General features: G+C 45.1%; 1 protein-coding gene and 1 pseudogene across 1 annotated transcript in view; one reads left to right on the top strand and one right to left on the bottom strand.

The window, feature by feature from the left end:
- Window positions 1-2,900, top strand: part of GRIN3A (glutamate ionotropic receptor NMDA type subunit 3A) — a 67,663-nt gene extending 64,763 nt beyond the window's left edge. Inside the window, exon 9 of the mRNA XM_058823871.1 lies at window positions 1,649-2,900. Within this exon, the coding sequence (XP_058679854.1) occupies window positions 1,649-1,985 (337 nt within the window). The 3' untranslated portion in view covers window positions 1,986-2,900. The remainder of the gene's footprint in view (window positions 1-1,648) is intronic.
- Window positions 2,901-5,946: 3,046 nt separating this feature from the next.
- LOC131571633 (E3 ubiquitin-protein ligase BRE1A-like) lies at window positions 5,947-15,332 on the bottom strand (annotated as a pseudogene).
- Between the last annotated feature and the right edge of the window lie 2,752 nt (window positions 15,333-18,084).

Genomic DNA, 18,084 nt, shown 5'->3' on the forward strand with positions numbered 1-18,084 from the left:
TATGAAATCTAGAACCTGAGCCATCAGCACAACACAGAGCTCTCAAATCACTGACATTATCACACATGCTTTCATTCCTGCTGGGCCCTGAAGAACTCTTAAAAGCACCAAAGATACAGAAAAGAGGTGGAAAAAATTGGCATCATGCTACTGCAGGTATTCTCCTGGAGGAAAATCTGTTGGGTTTCTTAAGGTCACCAAAACTACAAAAGCTGCTCAGCATCGGTACCAAATTTTAAATGGTTTTATTGACTTGGTGAAACTGGAGTGCTAACAGTGTGGACTGGCATTTGTTAAAATCAACTGCCCGGTCTTGGAGTCTTCCCATCTTTTAATTTTGAAATATGAGAATATAGCTGATCTTCACAAAAATAAGCAACTCTACATACACATCCCTGCTGGGATTCCCTGAGCTCTCTGGAGCATGATCCAGGCAGGGGTTGCTGCTCCTGCCTGACACCTCCCCTCCAGTCTCTTCTCTCTGCCAGCCCATCTCTTGGAAAACACCCCCAGTCACCACCTCCTTGAACAAAATTTTCACTTTCCAAGTTCCTTTACTGCAGTCAGATGAGAAAAGTATCCATCCCTTAAACCAACTGCTTTCAGCAGTCACAACCCTGAAATATCAATCTCCTTCCTTAACCTGCCACATAGAGCTCCCACCAAGAGGCCTTTTGTCCAAGGATACCCACAGAAGAGCTTGAGAAGGGAGCAGTTTGAAACACAACTGCTTCAGAGTTTAAACCTGCCTTTATCAAATGAGCACACACCAACCTGTCCCAAAGGGAAAGCAGACAGGAAAGAGAAGCTCCTCTCCCACAACAGCAAGCTCTGTGCTTCCTTCTGTTCCAGCTGCAGAGTGGAGGCCATGGGCTACACCTCACTCTGGGAAGAAGCCCTGGGAATTGGCCTGATCTGGGAGGGCACCAAAAGGAATTCCCCAAAAACTAGGAAAAAGTTCTCTAGAATCAAAATATTATGGAAGTATTTCTGCAGGAAAAAAAATTGAAGCATTTCAAAAAGTTCCCAGACTGAAATTTGTGCTCCAATTTGACAGCCTTTAAGTCTCTGTGGTGTGTCAGGAAGCTCAGGAATGAACCTGCAAGGCTTGGATAAACATCATTGGTTTAAACATCATCCCCCAGAGCACAGGCAGCTCCCCAACAAGACTTCAAGACTAAAGGACAAAGCTTCTCCCTTCAGCTCCCCACAGCAGCTCTGGGGAGTCTCTTTCCTTCTCCATGAGAGCAAATGCCCAAGTCAGAACTGACTAGTAACACACAAAGGACTAACACTGTAATAAACTTGCACATTGCAACCACAAAAGCTTTCAGAGGCTTTGAAGGACTCAGATTTTCCTGAGCTGCAGCTGAGTAATTTCATAACTGAAAAAAAGTTTTGGGAAAAATTACATTCTGGGTTCTGTTCTAGCCTCTGCTATGGTTAAATCACAAAAATTTGGTCATTTAAATTCATGATTTGTGCTTTGCAAGAAAAAAAAACATCATTTCAGGGATAAAGGAATAATATTTCTATGTAACATGCAACAGCAGCCTTATATTTTGCCGGTAGAATGGCCTACAGTGGAGGTCTGCACACAGACAAGAGCAGGCCCTGATGTGGTGTTAACTCTCTTCTCTCTGTTCAGGGCCCATGTGGGGAACAGCCAGCATGCAGTGTGGAACACAGCCAGCCTGGGCAACTGCCACCGAAAAAAATACATCTGCACTGATGAGGGGCAAAACAAAGTGACAATCCATCAGCACCAGGACATCCCCCTGCCACAGGGGAGGAGAGAGACCCCACCTTCCTTAACCACCAACGGGAAAGCAGAGTCCCTCAACACTGCGAGGACCTCAGTGCTGCAAGAGCTGACAGAGCTGGAGAAGCAGATCGAAATCATCACACAGGAGCTGCAACTTGCCATGGACAGGAAATCAGAGCTGGAAGAGTATGCACGGACAAACAGAACTGCAGAGCCCTAGGCCAGCTTATCTGTGCCCTTCCCCTTTTCTTCCTTTCTCCCCTTCCTCTGTAAAATTTGTAACACACTTTTGTAATGCCAGAAAGGGGTGCAAAAATAAACCAGGCAATAAGCTCTTCAGGAGAGCAGAATTGCAGCAGCCACTGCCACCCTCCTGAGTTCTCCTTTCACAGCAAGTTTCTTATTCTCCTGGAAAACACCAGCCATTCCCAAGGGACTGGAGAGACAAGGAGCATCCCAATGAGAGTTCCTTGTTTCTCCACTTGACAGTACAGTGAGGTTTTACTTTTTTAGCCCTTTCTGTGCATTAATTAAGGGGGAAAAAAAAAGAAAAAGAAACCAAAAAAAAGGTTTAAACTGTTCATTGGCAGTATATCCCTTTGTTGGTACATTTTTGTTGTGTTCTGTGTGGGTCTAGTCTCTGTTCATGTGAAGGCTCCTCACGGATGCCTCTTTATGGCAGGTGCTGTTCTGTGTTGGCAGTCCCTTCCCTCCTGGCACAGGCTCACAAGACAAATTCCTGGCGGCAAACCCACCACACACCATTCCCTCAGCTCTGTCACACAAATGGAGGTGTGGCTGCTCTGAGGCTGTGATGAGGGAACTCACCCAGCTTAAAATAACTTGGCAAAAACCAAACCACCACTTCTGTCTGCCTGTGAGCCTAGGCTGGGCTTCCACTCCCTCCCAGGGAGAAGCCGTGCAAACACTGCACTGACAGGTGAAGGGATGGATTCACAGTGGCACAGGACAAGGATGAGAAGGGAGAGGGGGCACTACTGTAAATCAGTATTTACCTCAACAAGTAAAATATTTGCTAGTGTGAAACTACTCCCTTAATATTCTCTGTCTTAAGATGACAATAAGGTCCTTTCTCACAGATGAGGTGACTAAAGGGGCTCTGGACCATGATTTATTCAGATACCAAGGTCCAGTAAAAACCAAAAGGAGTCACCAAAACCACCCTGTGAATGAAGAATGAGAATTGTGGTTTCAGAGGCAATGTACTGAATGGAGCTCTCTCCCTTCTGGGTGATAAGGGGAAGGAAGGGTAAGCTGTTCAGCATCTGAATAAACACTGCATCAACCCAACTGATTGTGTTTTTTAAATAGGGTTTCTACCAATTTTAAAAATCACTTCCACTTCCCAGCACATCCCATATTACAGAGAAAAAGAGTTGATAATAATGTCTCTTAACTGTGGTCTCCCAGATAAATCACCAAAGTAATTTTTATTCTCCCTCTATCTCCAGTCACCTGTAGGGGTTGCCTGGGGTGTTCCTTGTTAGGTGGAGTTCAAAGGCTGCAGGCAGATTGAGGAAGGCTTTATTCTACCTATCTGCATCTCTAACCTTTGAAGAGCCCTTGTACATGAAAACCTCTGCAACAGCACTAAAAGCTGATCACAGTGAGACCCAGACTAATTAGCCTCAAGAGGTGATTGTCTGTTCCCTGCTCAGGGCTTGTTCTCTGCTTTTGTGTGTCTGCTCCTTCCAATGCAGTAACATGGGGAAGAGAAATTAGGACATAAAACAGAGAAGTGGGATCCACAGGTCTGCACCTCGGTAGGTCTAATAGATCTGGGATGTCCCCACATTCCTGACAAGCTTGATGGATCCTTACCCACTCAGATTACTTTTGTTGCCTTCCCTTGCCCCTCCCTCTCCCCTTTAGATAATCAGATTTCTAGAAAGAGCTTTTTTGTTGTGTAGCACCTGGTACCTCACAACATCACTGGTTTTTGAACAGATGAATATTGTTCTTTTCATTAAACACTAGGAAAGAAGTTTTTCAGTCCAATTTTGTAAGTATTTTTATCAAGGCTTTTATGTCCTTATCTCTACACACATAAGCCCAGAAACAGATTTAAAAAAAAAAAAAAAAAAAAAAAAAAAAAAAAAAAAAAAACTGAAAATGTTAATCATATCTTAAACAAAAATGTTTTGCTTCAAAGCTCTAAACACCAAATCCTTAAATCCTTCAACAAATCTGACTTCATTTAAAAGCAAAAATATAAATGGAAAAACGTTAACCACCTAATAACTACTGTTAAGCAAGTGTTATTTCTGGTGGTTGTCTGAGGAGCTTCTTTTTTACCCCAATACTTACTTGTCCTGAAAAATTTTAATTATTTCCATATATTCTGTTTCTCAGAATGTATGGAAATGGTAAAAGCAGAGAAAAACTCAGTTATTTCAGAAATTAGCTTGAAATAAGCTATTGCTTTAGAACAAAACCAACACATTTTTCTTGCTAAGGGAGGACAGGAGTTTCCAAAACTCCTCTGTGAAACTAATGCAGATTGTTTGAAGTATCCATTTCCTGCCAGGAGCAGAGGGATGCCAACCTGGGCAGAGTGCACACAAAGCTCATTTCAGTAGGAAATGTGATACAAGAGACACTGGGGATGGACAGAGGGGCTTTGCAGCTCTGCTGGGGCTGTTCAGTTCAGGGTGCTGTTCTCAGCTGTAAAAGGAACTCTTGCTGCTGTAGCAAAGCTGTTTGAAGATGCAGACAGTTTGCTCATGAGCCAGGTCCTGGTTGAAGAAGCATTTGTACCCCAAAATCTACCAGCAGCATTACCACCCCATTCTTCAGCCAACTTGCTGCCAGAACCTGTAATCCCAGGAGCAACTTCCAGGGAAAGGGGAGTGGGTTCTATTCTCATTGCTCCTAACAGCTCTTATACCATGGCAGGAACTCCCAGCAGCCCAGGTTCCCCTTGGAAAGACAGGATGCCGTGCTCCTTTTCACTTTTCAGGATCCCTCATCATTTACAAGCTTTACTCATACATTCTGAATGTTTTCAATAAGATAATGAATAGTGTAAGAGCCTGTGATGAACTCCTTTCACTTTGTATCTGGTATGTCCTGCAGGGAGGGGATGGAAGAAGGCAGGAGAGTCCCTGCTTCAGGGAAGGGACACCCATGAGACAAACCTCTGACAGGTGCACCTTCCATGCAAATTAGGCTTACAGGGAAAACACTACACCCTAGGAAGAAATGTCACAAATCAACAACTTCCCATTTTGAGTTTAGGAGCAGACTTCAAATGCAGCCTCCAAGTACAGGGAGCACTGACACTCTAAGCCACACAACATCTGTGCCAAAATTCCCAGCAGCCACGACAAAATGACTGCAGAAATAATGCAGCATCCTGGTCCTCCTGTTGTGTCAGGAATAAGCCACTGGGGATACAGCCACAGGGACAAAAGTTGCTCTAGCTGAGCATATTTTGAAAGAAGAGGAAGGAAGAAATCACATCTCTACTGCAGTTTAAAGCTTGTGAGAAATGTTTCCAAGAACTGGACAAAGGAAGGATGGGAGAACAGACAGTACCAGAGATAGGAGTACCAGGAAAATAAACCAAACAACAGCTTTAATAAGAATTTGTGCATAACAAGGTTAATCTTTGTGGTAAAGCTGCAGCAAAGGGACGCTGAAAGCCCTTTTCTGAGAAGGACAATAACAGCAATGCCTCAGCCTAGGGGAAGGTGAGCACATCAATCAGGACTCATCAGTGGAATGCTATTTCTAAGGGTCTCCAAGATCTCTCCTTTCTCCCCTTCTAGATATTTCGATGTGTTTGTTTGGGGCTAGGGTTTCCTAGTGCACCAGCCCTCTGGGGTTCTTGCCCTGGCTCAGGAAGATCACAGGTACCTAAGGAGTTGTTCCACTGAGTGCACAGATTAATTTCCTTGGCCTCTATTGGGCCTGGTAATTGGGAAACTCTTCCCTTCCAGGAGCAGTGCCATCCCTTGATAAGATTTAATTAGCAGAGTGGAAGCAAGGGATGGCAAATTTCCTCTCAGGCACAAAGAACACACAAAAACCGAGGGCAAGACCAAGGGACAGGGCCAAGAAAGGAAGCAAGATCCAGAGTGTGTTTCTTTCCAGACCCTGAAGGGAGCTCCCAGGAGACGCTGTAGCCCAGGCAGCAGAAGCTGGGAGGGAGGGAGGCCTCAGCCGATGTCGATCCTGTGGGAGTCGCTGGCCCCGAAGGCCGCGCTGCACTTGGGGCGCTTGCGCTGTCAGGGGCCGTAGCGCGGCCGCACGTACTCCAAGCAGAAAACGTGGAATCACTTGGTGAGCACCGCATCCTTCTTGTGGGTGCTGCAGCATGGGCACGTCAGGCAGGCCTGCAACACACACACAGACACAGACAAACACATAGACACAGACAGACACACACACAGACACAGACACACAGAGACACCCTCAGACACAGACACACAGACAGACACATGCAGACACACACAGACACACAGCACACACACACATACACACAGACACACACACACACACAGACCCCCCCACACACAAACAGACACACACACGCAGACACACACACACAGACACACAGCCTTGAGGGGCGCTGCAGCCCAGCCTCTGTGCTCAGAGATGTCTCAACATGAAGGTCCTTCCATTCTTCAGAAGGACAGTGTGGTTTCTCCAGTGCCAGAGTACAGACGAGAGATATCAGATACTGGAAGTGTGCCTGCACACCTTCTGACTGAGGTAAAAAGGGAAGCTGAGGGACACAGATACTCACCTTGCAATCCTTGATGTCCTCCATCAGGATCTCATCACAGTTGGGAACCATGTCAGGCTTCTTTGTGGTCTCCAGCTTCCTGCACAATCCAGAAATATCTTCCTGCACAAAAACAGGAGACCAAGAGAAGGAGCAGCACATTCCCTGTCAGCTTCTTCAGGGACCAAAGAGAACATGCAGCTGGCTAAGTCATGCCACCCATAGTTTCATCCCCTGGATTGGAAGGGACCTTAAAGATCCTCTAGTCCCAGCCTCCCTGGAATAACTTCCACATTATCCCAACAACCACAAAAATGCATTCCCTACAAGTTTGCACCACAACAGATACTCTGAATTTGAAGGTGCAAAGAAAGCATGGTCACCTGTCACTTGTCTGGCAGAATCAGGTTTGACACAGTTGTTCCCAGAGCTGGGCAGAAACTAACACCCAATTCCCAGCAGCTGAACAGCTGTCAGATACACCAGGGCAAAAATTCTACATGTGGACAGCTTGACACTTCCAATTAACTCATTTTGGCCACTTCAGCTTTGACAAGGTAGAGCAGTTCTGTTCCACAATAACAAGAATCCAAATACAATAACAGGAACCACCTCCAGGAAGATCAGCTGGGACTTTGTAACTGATGACACTGTAAAGCAGGAATGGCTCCTGAACTGGAACAGCTGTGGCAATCAAGAGCTGTTAAAATCCAGAAGCAATGTGCAGGGAAATGGAGACCAAGGATGAACAAATTTGGGTTAGACAGAGAAGGGTATAAAAGGAGCCAGTCTCATGGGAAATATGGGCAGTCAGTACGCAGTTGTCTGGCTCAGCCTTGCCCACAGTCATCACAGCCTGTCCTGTCCTAGCTTCTTGTATCTTTTACTAAGTATTGCCATGTAATCTAACTCTTTACCCCATGTGTGTGTGCTGCACAGAGGAAGTGCTGCCTATAGGTGAGACCAGCTTGTGAACAAGGCAAGAGGGGCTTGGAACCACAGGGGTCCCAAAGAGAGGGACATGCTGGAACTGAAGGAATCTGCAAATGGGTCTGTGCTTATGAACCTAGAGATTGGTGTGTGTGTGTGCCTGCACTAGCAACTAGTCCCCGTTTATGTCCAGACCATTCCAATCTCTAAGTGACCAAGCTGAGAAGACAAACAATCCTCAGTTCTGAGGAGAGAAACAACACAGTTCTGCTGCAGAGTATCTGAAAAGAAGTTTAAGTAACACGTTAAAAAGAAAAGAGGAAGAGAAATTAGGAATACCTCAGCTTTTGCCTTCTCAGCTGCCATCAGCTGCACTTTGTTTCTCTGCTCTTTGGGGACAGAGCAGTATATATCTAGCAAGAGTTTCATCTCCTTCTGACTCTCCTGAGCCTTCCTGGAGAAAGGGAGACAGACCACAGTGAGAACACAGCAGCAAAGCCACTGTTACACAGCCAGCACCACAGCCTGGCAATATTCTCTCATCTCCCACATGGATATGGAGTCATCCTGGAGTCATCTTATCCTGGTAACATAAAACAGCAGCTGAATACAGGCTGGAAATAAAACATGTTCAGGCACATAGGTTGAAATGCAAGAAGTGGGCTGAAGAAAGGTACCCTAACAACAAGCTACAAACTATCCACCTCTGCTTTGGGAACCATATAGGAGTGGGAACACAGCTGTGTCCTCTATTAATAACCTGCTGCTGTGAACTTCTATGCTATTGTTATGACAGCAACAAATCAACATTACTTGACCCACACCATGAAGTATCTTCTTTGGTAATTCATGCTTTAGGCTACTGCACTGACCACATCATAATCAGACACAGAGAGTGTCAAGAAACTGTCTTGGTTCCAAATTCCAGTGATGCTGATCCCGTAAAAGCAAGAACACGTGAACACCCCAGGACTGGGCACTGCTCACACAGGAAAGGGAGAAACAGCAACTCTTACTTGAGCTCAGCCTTCAGCTGCTTGATCACTTCAGCCTCCTTCTTTCTTCTATCTTCATGCTTCCCTTTCTCCTTCTCTTTGGACTCTCTCTCCTTCTTTCATTCCTTCTGCTTCTGCTTTTCCCGCTCACACTCCTTTTCCTTCTCTTTCTCTTTTTTCTCGTTCTCTCTCTTTCTCCTTCTCGTTTTCCTTCTCTTGCTCCCTCTCCCTTTCGCGTCTCTCCCGCTCCCATTCCTCTTCATCTCGCCTGGCCTTATCTCATTAACATCTCCAGAAGCAGCCCTGGGAACAGTCACTTGGGCAGAAGGATCATCAGGCTCCTGCTTGATCTCTGCAGGTTCCTCCTTTGTGTCTTCAGTGCTGCACTGGGACTGGAGGAGAGCACTGCCACTGCGAGAGCGGATCTGGCGTGGAACAGCAAGAGAGATGACCAAGAAAACAAATATTAAAGTTCTTAGCCAGGAGTCTTCCTCATGCCCTTCTCCCTTGTCTTCCCAGATCCATGCTTCCACGCCCCCTTTTCATGGAGCACTACACAGCTACAAAGGAAGAGCATTCGTTTGGTCAAAGGAAGCAGCAGAGTGCAGAGTTCCACAGAAAATTTCACTGCATCCTGCACAGCGTATCAGAAAGGTTGGTATTCCTGGCAAGGGTGACAGCATTCCCCCTTCTCATAAGCCTTTCCCCTCTTTTCTGGCATTTCCTTCTGTGTTACCTTGCTCAGGTCAGACTGGGCCTCTCTCGGTTTGCACTTGTATCTCAGCACCTCTCCCTTCAGCTGTGGTTGTGACTCTGGAGGCTGCTGATGAGGTGACGCATCTCCCAATTAATGGGGCCTGCAAAAACAGAAACACCTCTGCAACAAACCACACTTCTGCCAACCTTCTTGAGGACTTTCATGGAGATGGAGAACAAGCTAAATGACAATAACAAAGAACAAAATAAGACTGTTATCATTCTGCCACATAACAGAGCAACACTTTTGTCTGAAAAGAAGTCATGCCAGTTTTACACCCAACCATGGCCCCCCAATAAAACAGGTGAAGAGCTTTGGTTTTTGAAATGAAGAGACCTGCCAGAACAAGTATTTAACAGTAACAAAGAATCAACCCAGATGTTCTAGTGCACTGTAGCCCCTAAAGGGCAGTGTGGGGGAGGTGGTGGTCATTTTTAGGCACAGCACAAGTCCATACCTTCTTGCTCATTGACAGCCTTGGACTTGCCATAAACAATAATCACCTCATCAACAAAGATGGACACATAGAAAAGTGAGAGAATAGAGAAAGTGCACATGCAAGTAGGCATTATGATAGCCTTCTACCAGTAAGACATAATGACTTAAAGGAAATGTAAAAAAAAAGAAGTACAGAATCCAAATCCTCCTTATAAAGACAGTTAGCAAATGATTGTGACTAGCAGCAGAGAAACAGACACAAATATACATGCATTCAGCTTAAAAGTAATTAGAAGGAAAAAAAAAAGTTATAAACTAAAGACCACTTATCTCTAAACAGACTCATATGGATAAACAGAATTCAGAGGTGCCTCAAGACAGCTCCCAGAATCAGATTTAGGTTATCGAGACAGGCATTTCCTATAATTGGCACTAAGATGAAATTTGGATTATTCCCCCACCATATACTCATCTATCACAGAACCACAGCTTCTTGTGCTACCACCTTTAAAACATCACAAACTCACAGGCTGTTTCCTATGTTTCCTTTCCCACACAGTGGGAAAGACAGAAATTCTTTGACTTTCAAGAGCCTCTCTCCCCACACAAATTCCCTTATTGTTTCTGTTCTCTGGTTTCCACTTGCACAGGGCATGGGGAAGGTGGAGGAGGGATCACCAGCAGAGGTGAAAACAGTTTTAACCAGATATGGTTAAAATGGACTCAAAGATCGGAACAGGACACGGGCAGGAAACCATTACAATTTCCAACGGTGACCACGCGGTGTCACCAACGCACTGAGCTGCAAGTGGAGCCACAGACCAGCTCAATTGTACCTGGAGCAAGCGTACCACAGCTGAAGAGCAGGCTCAGAACAGACACTGCAATGAGGTTTTCTGCACACACAGCACCGCAAAGCTGAGGGCAGCCCATCCCACAGAACACCTTCGTCCTCACACAGGTACAGATGTCTCACCTTGAGCTTTTCATTCTGTCTTGTTACTTCCTCGAGGCCCTGATATAGTTCCTCCAATTCATTAAGGCGATTCCCAGCTCTCTCTTCCAGCTCTGCATTCATCTCCTCAAACTGTTGGGATAAACTCCTTGCAAATACTACTGTTAATATGTCGCCCGAGAGTGCTAATGAACTATCTGTTCATGCAGTAACAGTACTTACAGACTGAGCAGTCAGGTAACTTGACCAAGTGAGACAGAGTCTAATTCCACCAGGTGCTTCTTCAGTCATTTTGTCATACACAGACAAAATGGCTTGCCCAGAGTCACCCAGCTTTGTGGCACAGGATCTAAAAATTATCTAAAATAAGTATCAAATTCTGTTCAAATTGTGGCCCTTGGTCTTCTTGACTGTATTCTTCCCCTTGCCTGCAGCCAAGCCCCTGGCCTTCTTACCTTGAGGCCATGAATTGTGATTATTCCCCCAGAGAGGCTGCTCCCAGCTGCTCCATACACCTTGTGGCCTTTGGAATTTACCCGCAAAACATGTAAGGGATTCCTTCAAGACCCAGTGAAATACTGACAAGAGTGATGCAGCAGAAATACTGACAAGAAAGAACACTGCAAGTTCTCAGCTCTCCCAGCAAAGTCCCAGAGAGAATGTCACACACCCATCTGTCTTGGTTTCAAAAGACAGGTGTCTGCTAAGGAAGGCAGGAGCCTCCCCTGAAATGGAAAATGTAAACCCCCTCCCTCCAAATTGCTATAAATTTTAAATTAAGGGGCTCTCAGGCAAAAAAATATGGGAGCAGGAATAATAGTTCTTTACTAGGGAAGAAAATAAAAAAATAAAATGAACAATGAAGTAAACTAAAACAACACTGACAGAGTCAGAACATAACCTGACACATCAGGGTGCTGGTAGCAGTCCACAATTGGAATTGTGGCTGCAGTCCTCCTGGAGTGTCAGGTGTGGTTCTGCTGGAGCAGTGATCCTGTGGAAAAGAGTGTAGTCTTCCTCTGAAGATCCAGTGAAAGAGGCAGCTGTTCCTCTGGGAAAATCCAGTGGAGAAACTGTGCTGGTGTTCCAGAATGTCCAGATTATATCTCAGGCAGGAATGCCTGGCTCTTCCCTCTGGGTGGAGCATCTCACACTGGGATGCTATAGTTCTTATCAGTCATGCAGTGACATTCAATAGCCTGTTATCAGCAGCAGATGCCTCCTCAGGGACAGAAGTGGTTGTGGAAGAGATAAGGAAAACTACCCACTTAACAGAAAACAACTGCCATAGAGATGGCAAATAGAATACAATTTGCTTGGCAATCCAGGACACCATCCAACACCCTTCCCACTTCCCAGGTCTCCTGGCCAGCGCTTACTTGCTTACTCGTTCCAGGATGTTGCCAGGTGGCGGCTGAGCCTCTACTCTCTCTTGTGGATCTTGTCAATGTCCCACTGAAGGTCAACAATCATGGTCTCCAGGACAGACACCTGGGATTCTGCTGTCTCCACCCTCTCCTGCAGCTTGGAGAACTGCAACCAAAGGAGTGCTTCAGCTAGCACATTGCATTGGGCCAACTTTTCCTGACACTGCTCAGGAGTCATTTTTGTCTTATTCATCATGTGCTTTTCATCTTTGCTGTGGTGACAGACTATTCCATGAACTGTCCTGAATTTAATACTGGCCAAATCCCAAGACAGCAACAAAAATAAGACAAAACTGAAAATAGAGAAAGAGCAGGAAGCTGGTAATATCTGGCAGAATACAGAAGCAGCCACCTCAGCTGATTCAAAGGCTTTTTTTGATTTTAATCTTTTCAATCCCTATGTCCATCTACTCAACAGAGCATCTAAGTGCTCAGAGGTCTAATGCTGAGCAAGACCACCATAAACAAACTTTAAATGAACTGAAATCTCTCAAACAAATGCTGCTACTAATGTGAATCCTTTAACAACTGGGAACATCTTGTAATTGATATCATTACACTGTCAAAAAACACAGATAAACCAAGGAACTGAGAATGACAGGGATGTCACCTCAACAGTTCCAGGTGTCTACACAGCCAACTCAGCATCATATGCCCCCAATTTCTCTGCTCTCCTTTTCTTTAAAAGTTAAATCCATTCCGTTCACTGACTTGCTTATATCCTTTCCGTTAGTCATGTAACAAGCAAATCCATCTGATTTATACAGAAAATTTATGTACAGATCTCCACAACCCTTTTTCACAACTTTCAAACCATGCTCCTCCTGTGCTTCTCCAAGGAAATGAGCTGCTTTCCAATCTATGGGAACCATAAATTATGCTAAACAGGCCCTCAAAGCAGATTCCTTTCTCTCTCCTTTTTATACCTCCTGAGACATGACTCTATGCTTCTGCTGAAGAACAGCAACCAGGTCCTGCAGCCATCCACTGCCATGTGACAGGTAGGTATTCAGCTCCACTACTGCTTCTTCCATCAGTGAAATATCTGAAAGATGCACAAAGAAAAGGAAATTAACAGAAATCAATGAACACTGATTTTAATTCCTGAAGAGCGTAGAGAGAAATAAGAAAACAGAAAAGGAGATTTTTGGATCTAAGTTCAGTTTAATTTACCTTTGCCACGGGTGGTTCCTGAGGGCCTGATCTCCATCCACAGGTAGCTTTGACCTGCACTCCATAAGCAAAAGGCTCTGCAGTTTAACAGTGCTGCCCATTTCTGACCTGGGGACCATCCCCTCACACCAGAGATCACTTCAGCTGTGTCTGTGCCAGCAGCCCAGAGCATGTCCTTGGAACCAGGGACATCCAAATGCTGCGTAAATTCATGCATAAACCTGCTGCAACAGGTGGCCCAGGGTGACACACCAGGCCAACACACCATGACACCATGTGACAACCACAGCACCAGGGTGACGGGTGAAACTAGAGCACCTGAGAACAGGCTCACATGGCACCAGTGTCAAAGCTACTACAGTTTATGACTGCCGGTCAAGGACAGCAAGACTCTCCTGCACCAATACCAGACTTGGTCAGAGCACACAGAAGCATGAGCTGATATTTCACCCAAGGTTTCTTTCAAAAGATTAAAAATCTAACCTTAAGCTAATGATGTTTTTTCAAGTCATCTGAGTCTAAAGTGAATCTGCTACATTAATTTTTAGAAGATGGTCATTTGGCTTTCTCTGCAGAACTCTGCTATGTTCAAAACTGACAGCAACACTAAGCAAACCCCACCATTAGATGGGTACAATTTTGCTCAGGACTCAGTGGAAACTGAGCAGCTTGTTATTGCTACACCTTCTACTAAGCTGCAAAGGAGAAGGAGTCCACCATCAGACCACAATGCTGATTTCACTTCTTTACCTGTAAGCACGAAACCTTTTATGCGGTGGCTGAGAACAGGTGGCTGAGGAGGTTCAGCCGTGCTCTCTGACTTCTCAAGCACATGAACAGAGTACTGGCAGAAACAAGCTGCTTCTTAGCCCAACACGCTGAGCAGAGCCCTCAGCACTCAAATACAGAGGCAGATATGATGCACTTCCAGCATATTGTCCTTTGGAAGAGGTTTTGATAACAAGAGTTTGGAAAGGCAAACAAATTCATTTTAGAAAATAAATGCGCATGAGAAGGACTAGATCTTAATGTCTACAATGCAGGATCAGGTCTAAGGTGGGGACATATAAGCATTCTTGAATACCTGCCACCTTTGTCATACCTCCACTATTCAGCTTGTGAGACAGCACATCCACCTTCTCCTGCAGCTGGTCATACATTGTCACAATCTGGGCAACAGCACTTCCGGAGGACTCCACACGCTCCTGCAGCTGAGATTTTATCTCCTCACTGGTGTTGCTGGTCAGAGTAGCCAGGATGGAGAATGCCAGCTTCAATCATCCCCTGAGAACATAAAGAGGTGAAAAAAAGTGTGTTCTAGAAGGTAGCATATCACTGCTCTTTACAGTCACAAAAAAAAAAAGTCTGTCAGCATTTAGAAGTGGAAATCACCGTTGTCCACAGCTGAAATCCACCTTTCCCACTGTCCCCAGACAGGTGCCTCACCTCATTCCCTCTCATCTTTACACTCCTGATTACTGTCAGAGTCTGGATCAGGTTCTGGCACCACCAGTCCTTTTCTTTCAGACAAAAGGTCTCCAAGAACTTTGTCCAGGTCAAAGCATTTAAGGATGATGCGGATATTTTCATCAAACTGAATGACGGGACAGGCAAGGCAAGACAAGGTAAAGAATGGATGTGAACAGTAGGAGTGCAGCGGTACAGGGGAGACAAGAAAACTGTATATGAAGTAACAAAAGCTGTTCCCAACCTGATTCCAGTAGCAGTTGATGATCACTAGAGAGGCATCGTCAGTGGCCTGCTGACACTCCAGCTTCTCCATGTGCTCCCACAGCTTATCTTCCATTGCCCGGTGCTGGTCAAGCATCTCTGCCAGCTTCCGGTTCTTGGTCTGCAGCGTCCAGATGTCCAGTTCCTCCTGGGCACAGGCACACGGCACACAGGCCAGGTCACAGAAGGGCTCACCATGACCTCAGAGACCTTTCTGCCTCCAGATGAAAAAAAACCAAAAGGTGGAGTAGGGGTATGCAAGGAAGACATACTGTTGAAGAAACACCACCAAGTTTAATGGTCTCCACAGTGCCCAAAAATGGTGCCCAAATTTTCAATCCCTGCCTTCTTTTCCAGAGGTGCAGAAGGGCCAGGCTCTCCAGCCGTCCTTTTATTGCCAATTCCAGACATGGTGGCTGAAGTGTACAGATTCCCACCCTCTTCAAGTTCTTCCTGAACATTAAAGAATACTATCAAAAAAAACATCAAATACACATCCATGTGGTCAATTTCATTGGGGGTTTTTAACATACTGAGGCATCATGGTAACAAAATGCCTGAAACAGAGAAGATCATGGAACCAAAAAGATTTTGAAAAATATTTGTTGGGAGGAATAGATTAAAAATGGAAGACAGGTAAGGAGGACTGTAAATCACTGAAGTGAGTTTGCAGCTGGAATAACCGTTGACAAGCCTGTGATCCTCTGACTGACTTTAAGAGTGCTCACATTTCTAATCCTGCACCTCTGCCCAGGCTCTTGCTTCAGGGATCCCACAAGGAGCAAGGTAACAGAAACAAATCTACTCCTTGTGGTCTAACTGGGAGTTTGTGTCAGCCTGTGCTCACACATTCTGGTCCAACACTAAGCCGTAAAAGACACCAGCAGGATCTGCACTGCAAGCAGAAAGTTCATGGGGAAAATGTCCACTGCTCTGTAACATTAAAATGGAAGCACTGCACCTTATCACCGTCTTCACAAAAAAAAAAATCTTCATCTTCCAGATGAAATCCTCCATCTCTGCTTTTCTGTATTAACAAAAAAGAACCAGGTTAGACTTTAGCAAACAACTGAGACAGTGTGTATGTGCACCAGTTCACTGCACAACAACCAAACTGTTCCTATTGAATCTACACACAAAGCCAGTCAAAGCTGAGGGCAGCAACACCCTGGAAATAAATAAGCCCTGTACACAGAGAGCTCACAAATCCTATGGAACTGAAAAGCAACTCAGACTCAAGGCTTGTAAAGACCCATTCCAAGAGTTTTGCTATGTACCAGGAGAGATGCAAACATGTTTGATGAGAACCTATTCCTAACTCAAAGCAGTCTGAAAAGCTCTGGACTAACAGAGAATCACAGAACAGCTGGGGCTGTGAGGGAGGATGGGACATGACCTGCCCTGTGCTCCTGCCTGAAGCAGGCTCAGCCAAAGCAGGTTGCCAAGGATCCTGTCTAGGCAGCCTGAGCATCTCCAGGCACAGAAACACAGCCATGGCTCTGGGCAGCCTCTCTAGTGCTTGATCACCCTCAACATTAAAAGAGGCTTTTCTCCTGTTTGAACAGTATTTCCTGTAGCTCTCTAAAATATTATTGAGCAAAGCTACAAGAATCTCCTTAAAGACTTTGCAAAGTGAACGAGCAGCTGGAGATGAATAATGGAACCAATCAGATAGTCACTAGACATGAGCTGCATTCTTCTCCCACAGCCACTGAGGCTGCGCCAGACTGAATGAAACCAGAAGTGAATGAAGTGCAGACCATACCAGTAAAACCCGACCTGTTCCATTTAAACCTATAATGCCATTTACAGTCAAACCAGGGGTTAGGAACTGAACCTTCCAGTTCTTATCTGCTTTAATTGAGCAGTTCTGCTGAAAGCAACAAGGCCGCTAACCTTTTGAAGACGCTACTTTGCCAAACTGCAGCATTTCACAAGCATTTCAGCTTGGCAGTCCCCTTTAGCATATAGTATGGTATACAGCATAGTATACAGCATATTGTACAGTATAAAGATTATTTCTAAGTGGGTTATTGAAACAGCACATATGGGGATCCTGTGAGGTTTCTTTTAACAGAAACATTAAATTACACCTCAAATTTAAAAAGATAACTGTCATGGAACCATTTTCCTTCTCTTAGCAGCAGCAGTGACTTTAGCTGGAATTCTAAACTCAAGTTAGCTTGGTAGTAGAATATTTACAGATTCCAAGCATGCTTGTGGGTTTTACATGCATTTGGAAAGCTGGGAGGAGTGAGGATTGTTAACTTGAAGGGAAAAACGTTCCCTCCTTCCCTCCCAAGAGCTCAATTACTCACTTGTTGAAGGTAGTGAATATGCCTAAAGAGGTAGAAATAAGAGCAGTTAAGGGACATCAGGCAGGGGATTCAGAAGAGACAACAGGTAATCAACTGTTCAATGGAGATGTTCAGAAAGCAGTGCTTCTGCCAAAGGTCTCTGGGATCCCCCCTTTGCCCCCTGTGACTGAGCTACCGCCTGAGGGGGAGGGGGGAAGTGGTAGTGCTGGTGCTGCCTTTTCCACCAGAGGAGTTGGAGATAATTAACGGTAGTAGGGCACAAGAAAGAGGGGAGAACTTATTAATAAAGGACAGTAAACAGTGGATGCCAGGAGCTTTGACCCTGAGGGTGTTGGGACAGCTCCATGGGGTGAGTCATTGGGACTTTTGAGGATTGGCAATGCTCTTCAAGATCTACTGCATTGGGTCTTTTTGTTTTAGCAAAACGTGCTAATGAGAGGTGCCCGACTAAAGTTAATAGTCAGACTACAAAGGAAATTGTAAGGTAGGGAAATGACCCTGGGCTCTGTGTCGTTTCCAGGCATAGGACATATTTTACCGAGATTCCCTGGGCAAGAGGGCTTAGATATCCTCTGGTAGAATATGCCGGCTGGCAAAGTGGCCAGACGAGTTTCTAGATGCTTCAGCAACTATTTGATCATTGTGAGAAACAAGGCTCACTCTTTAAAAATTTTAAAGGTTTTATAAGAGATAATAAGCGATAAAGCAAAAGTAACAGCACTGGGTGCACAGCCAGATGCACATGGTTAAAAACTCTTATATACTTTTTCATTGCATTAGTCAAATGCATATTTATGACAATTACACATATTCAAACATTCCTTTGAGTTTACATGTTCCAGGAA

This window comes from Ammospiza caudacuta, chromosome Z (assembly GCF_027887145.1).
Source record: "Ammospiza caudacuta isolate bAmmCau1 chromosome Z, bAmmCau1.pri, whole genome shotgun sequence".
Taxonomy (NCBI): domain Eukaryota; kingdom Metazoa; phylum Chordata; class Aves; order Passeriformes; family Passerellidae; genus Ammospiza; species Ammospiza caudacuta.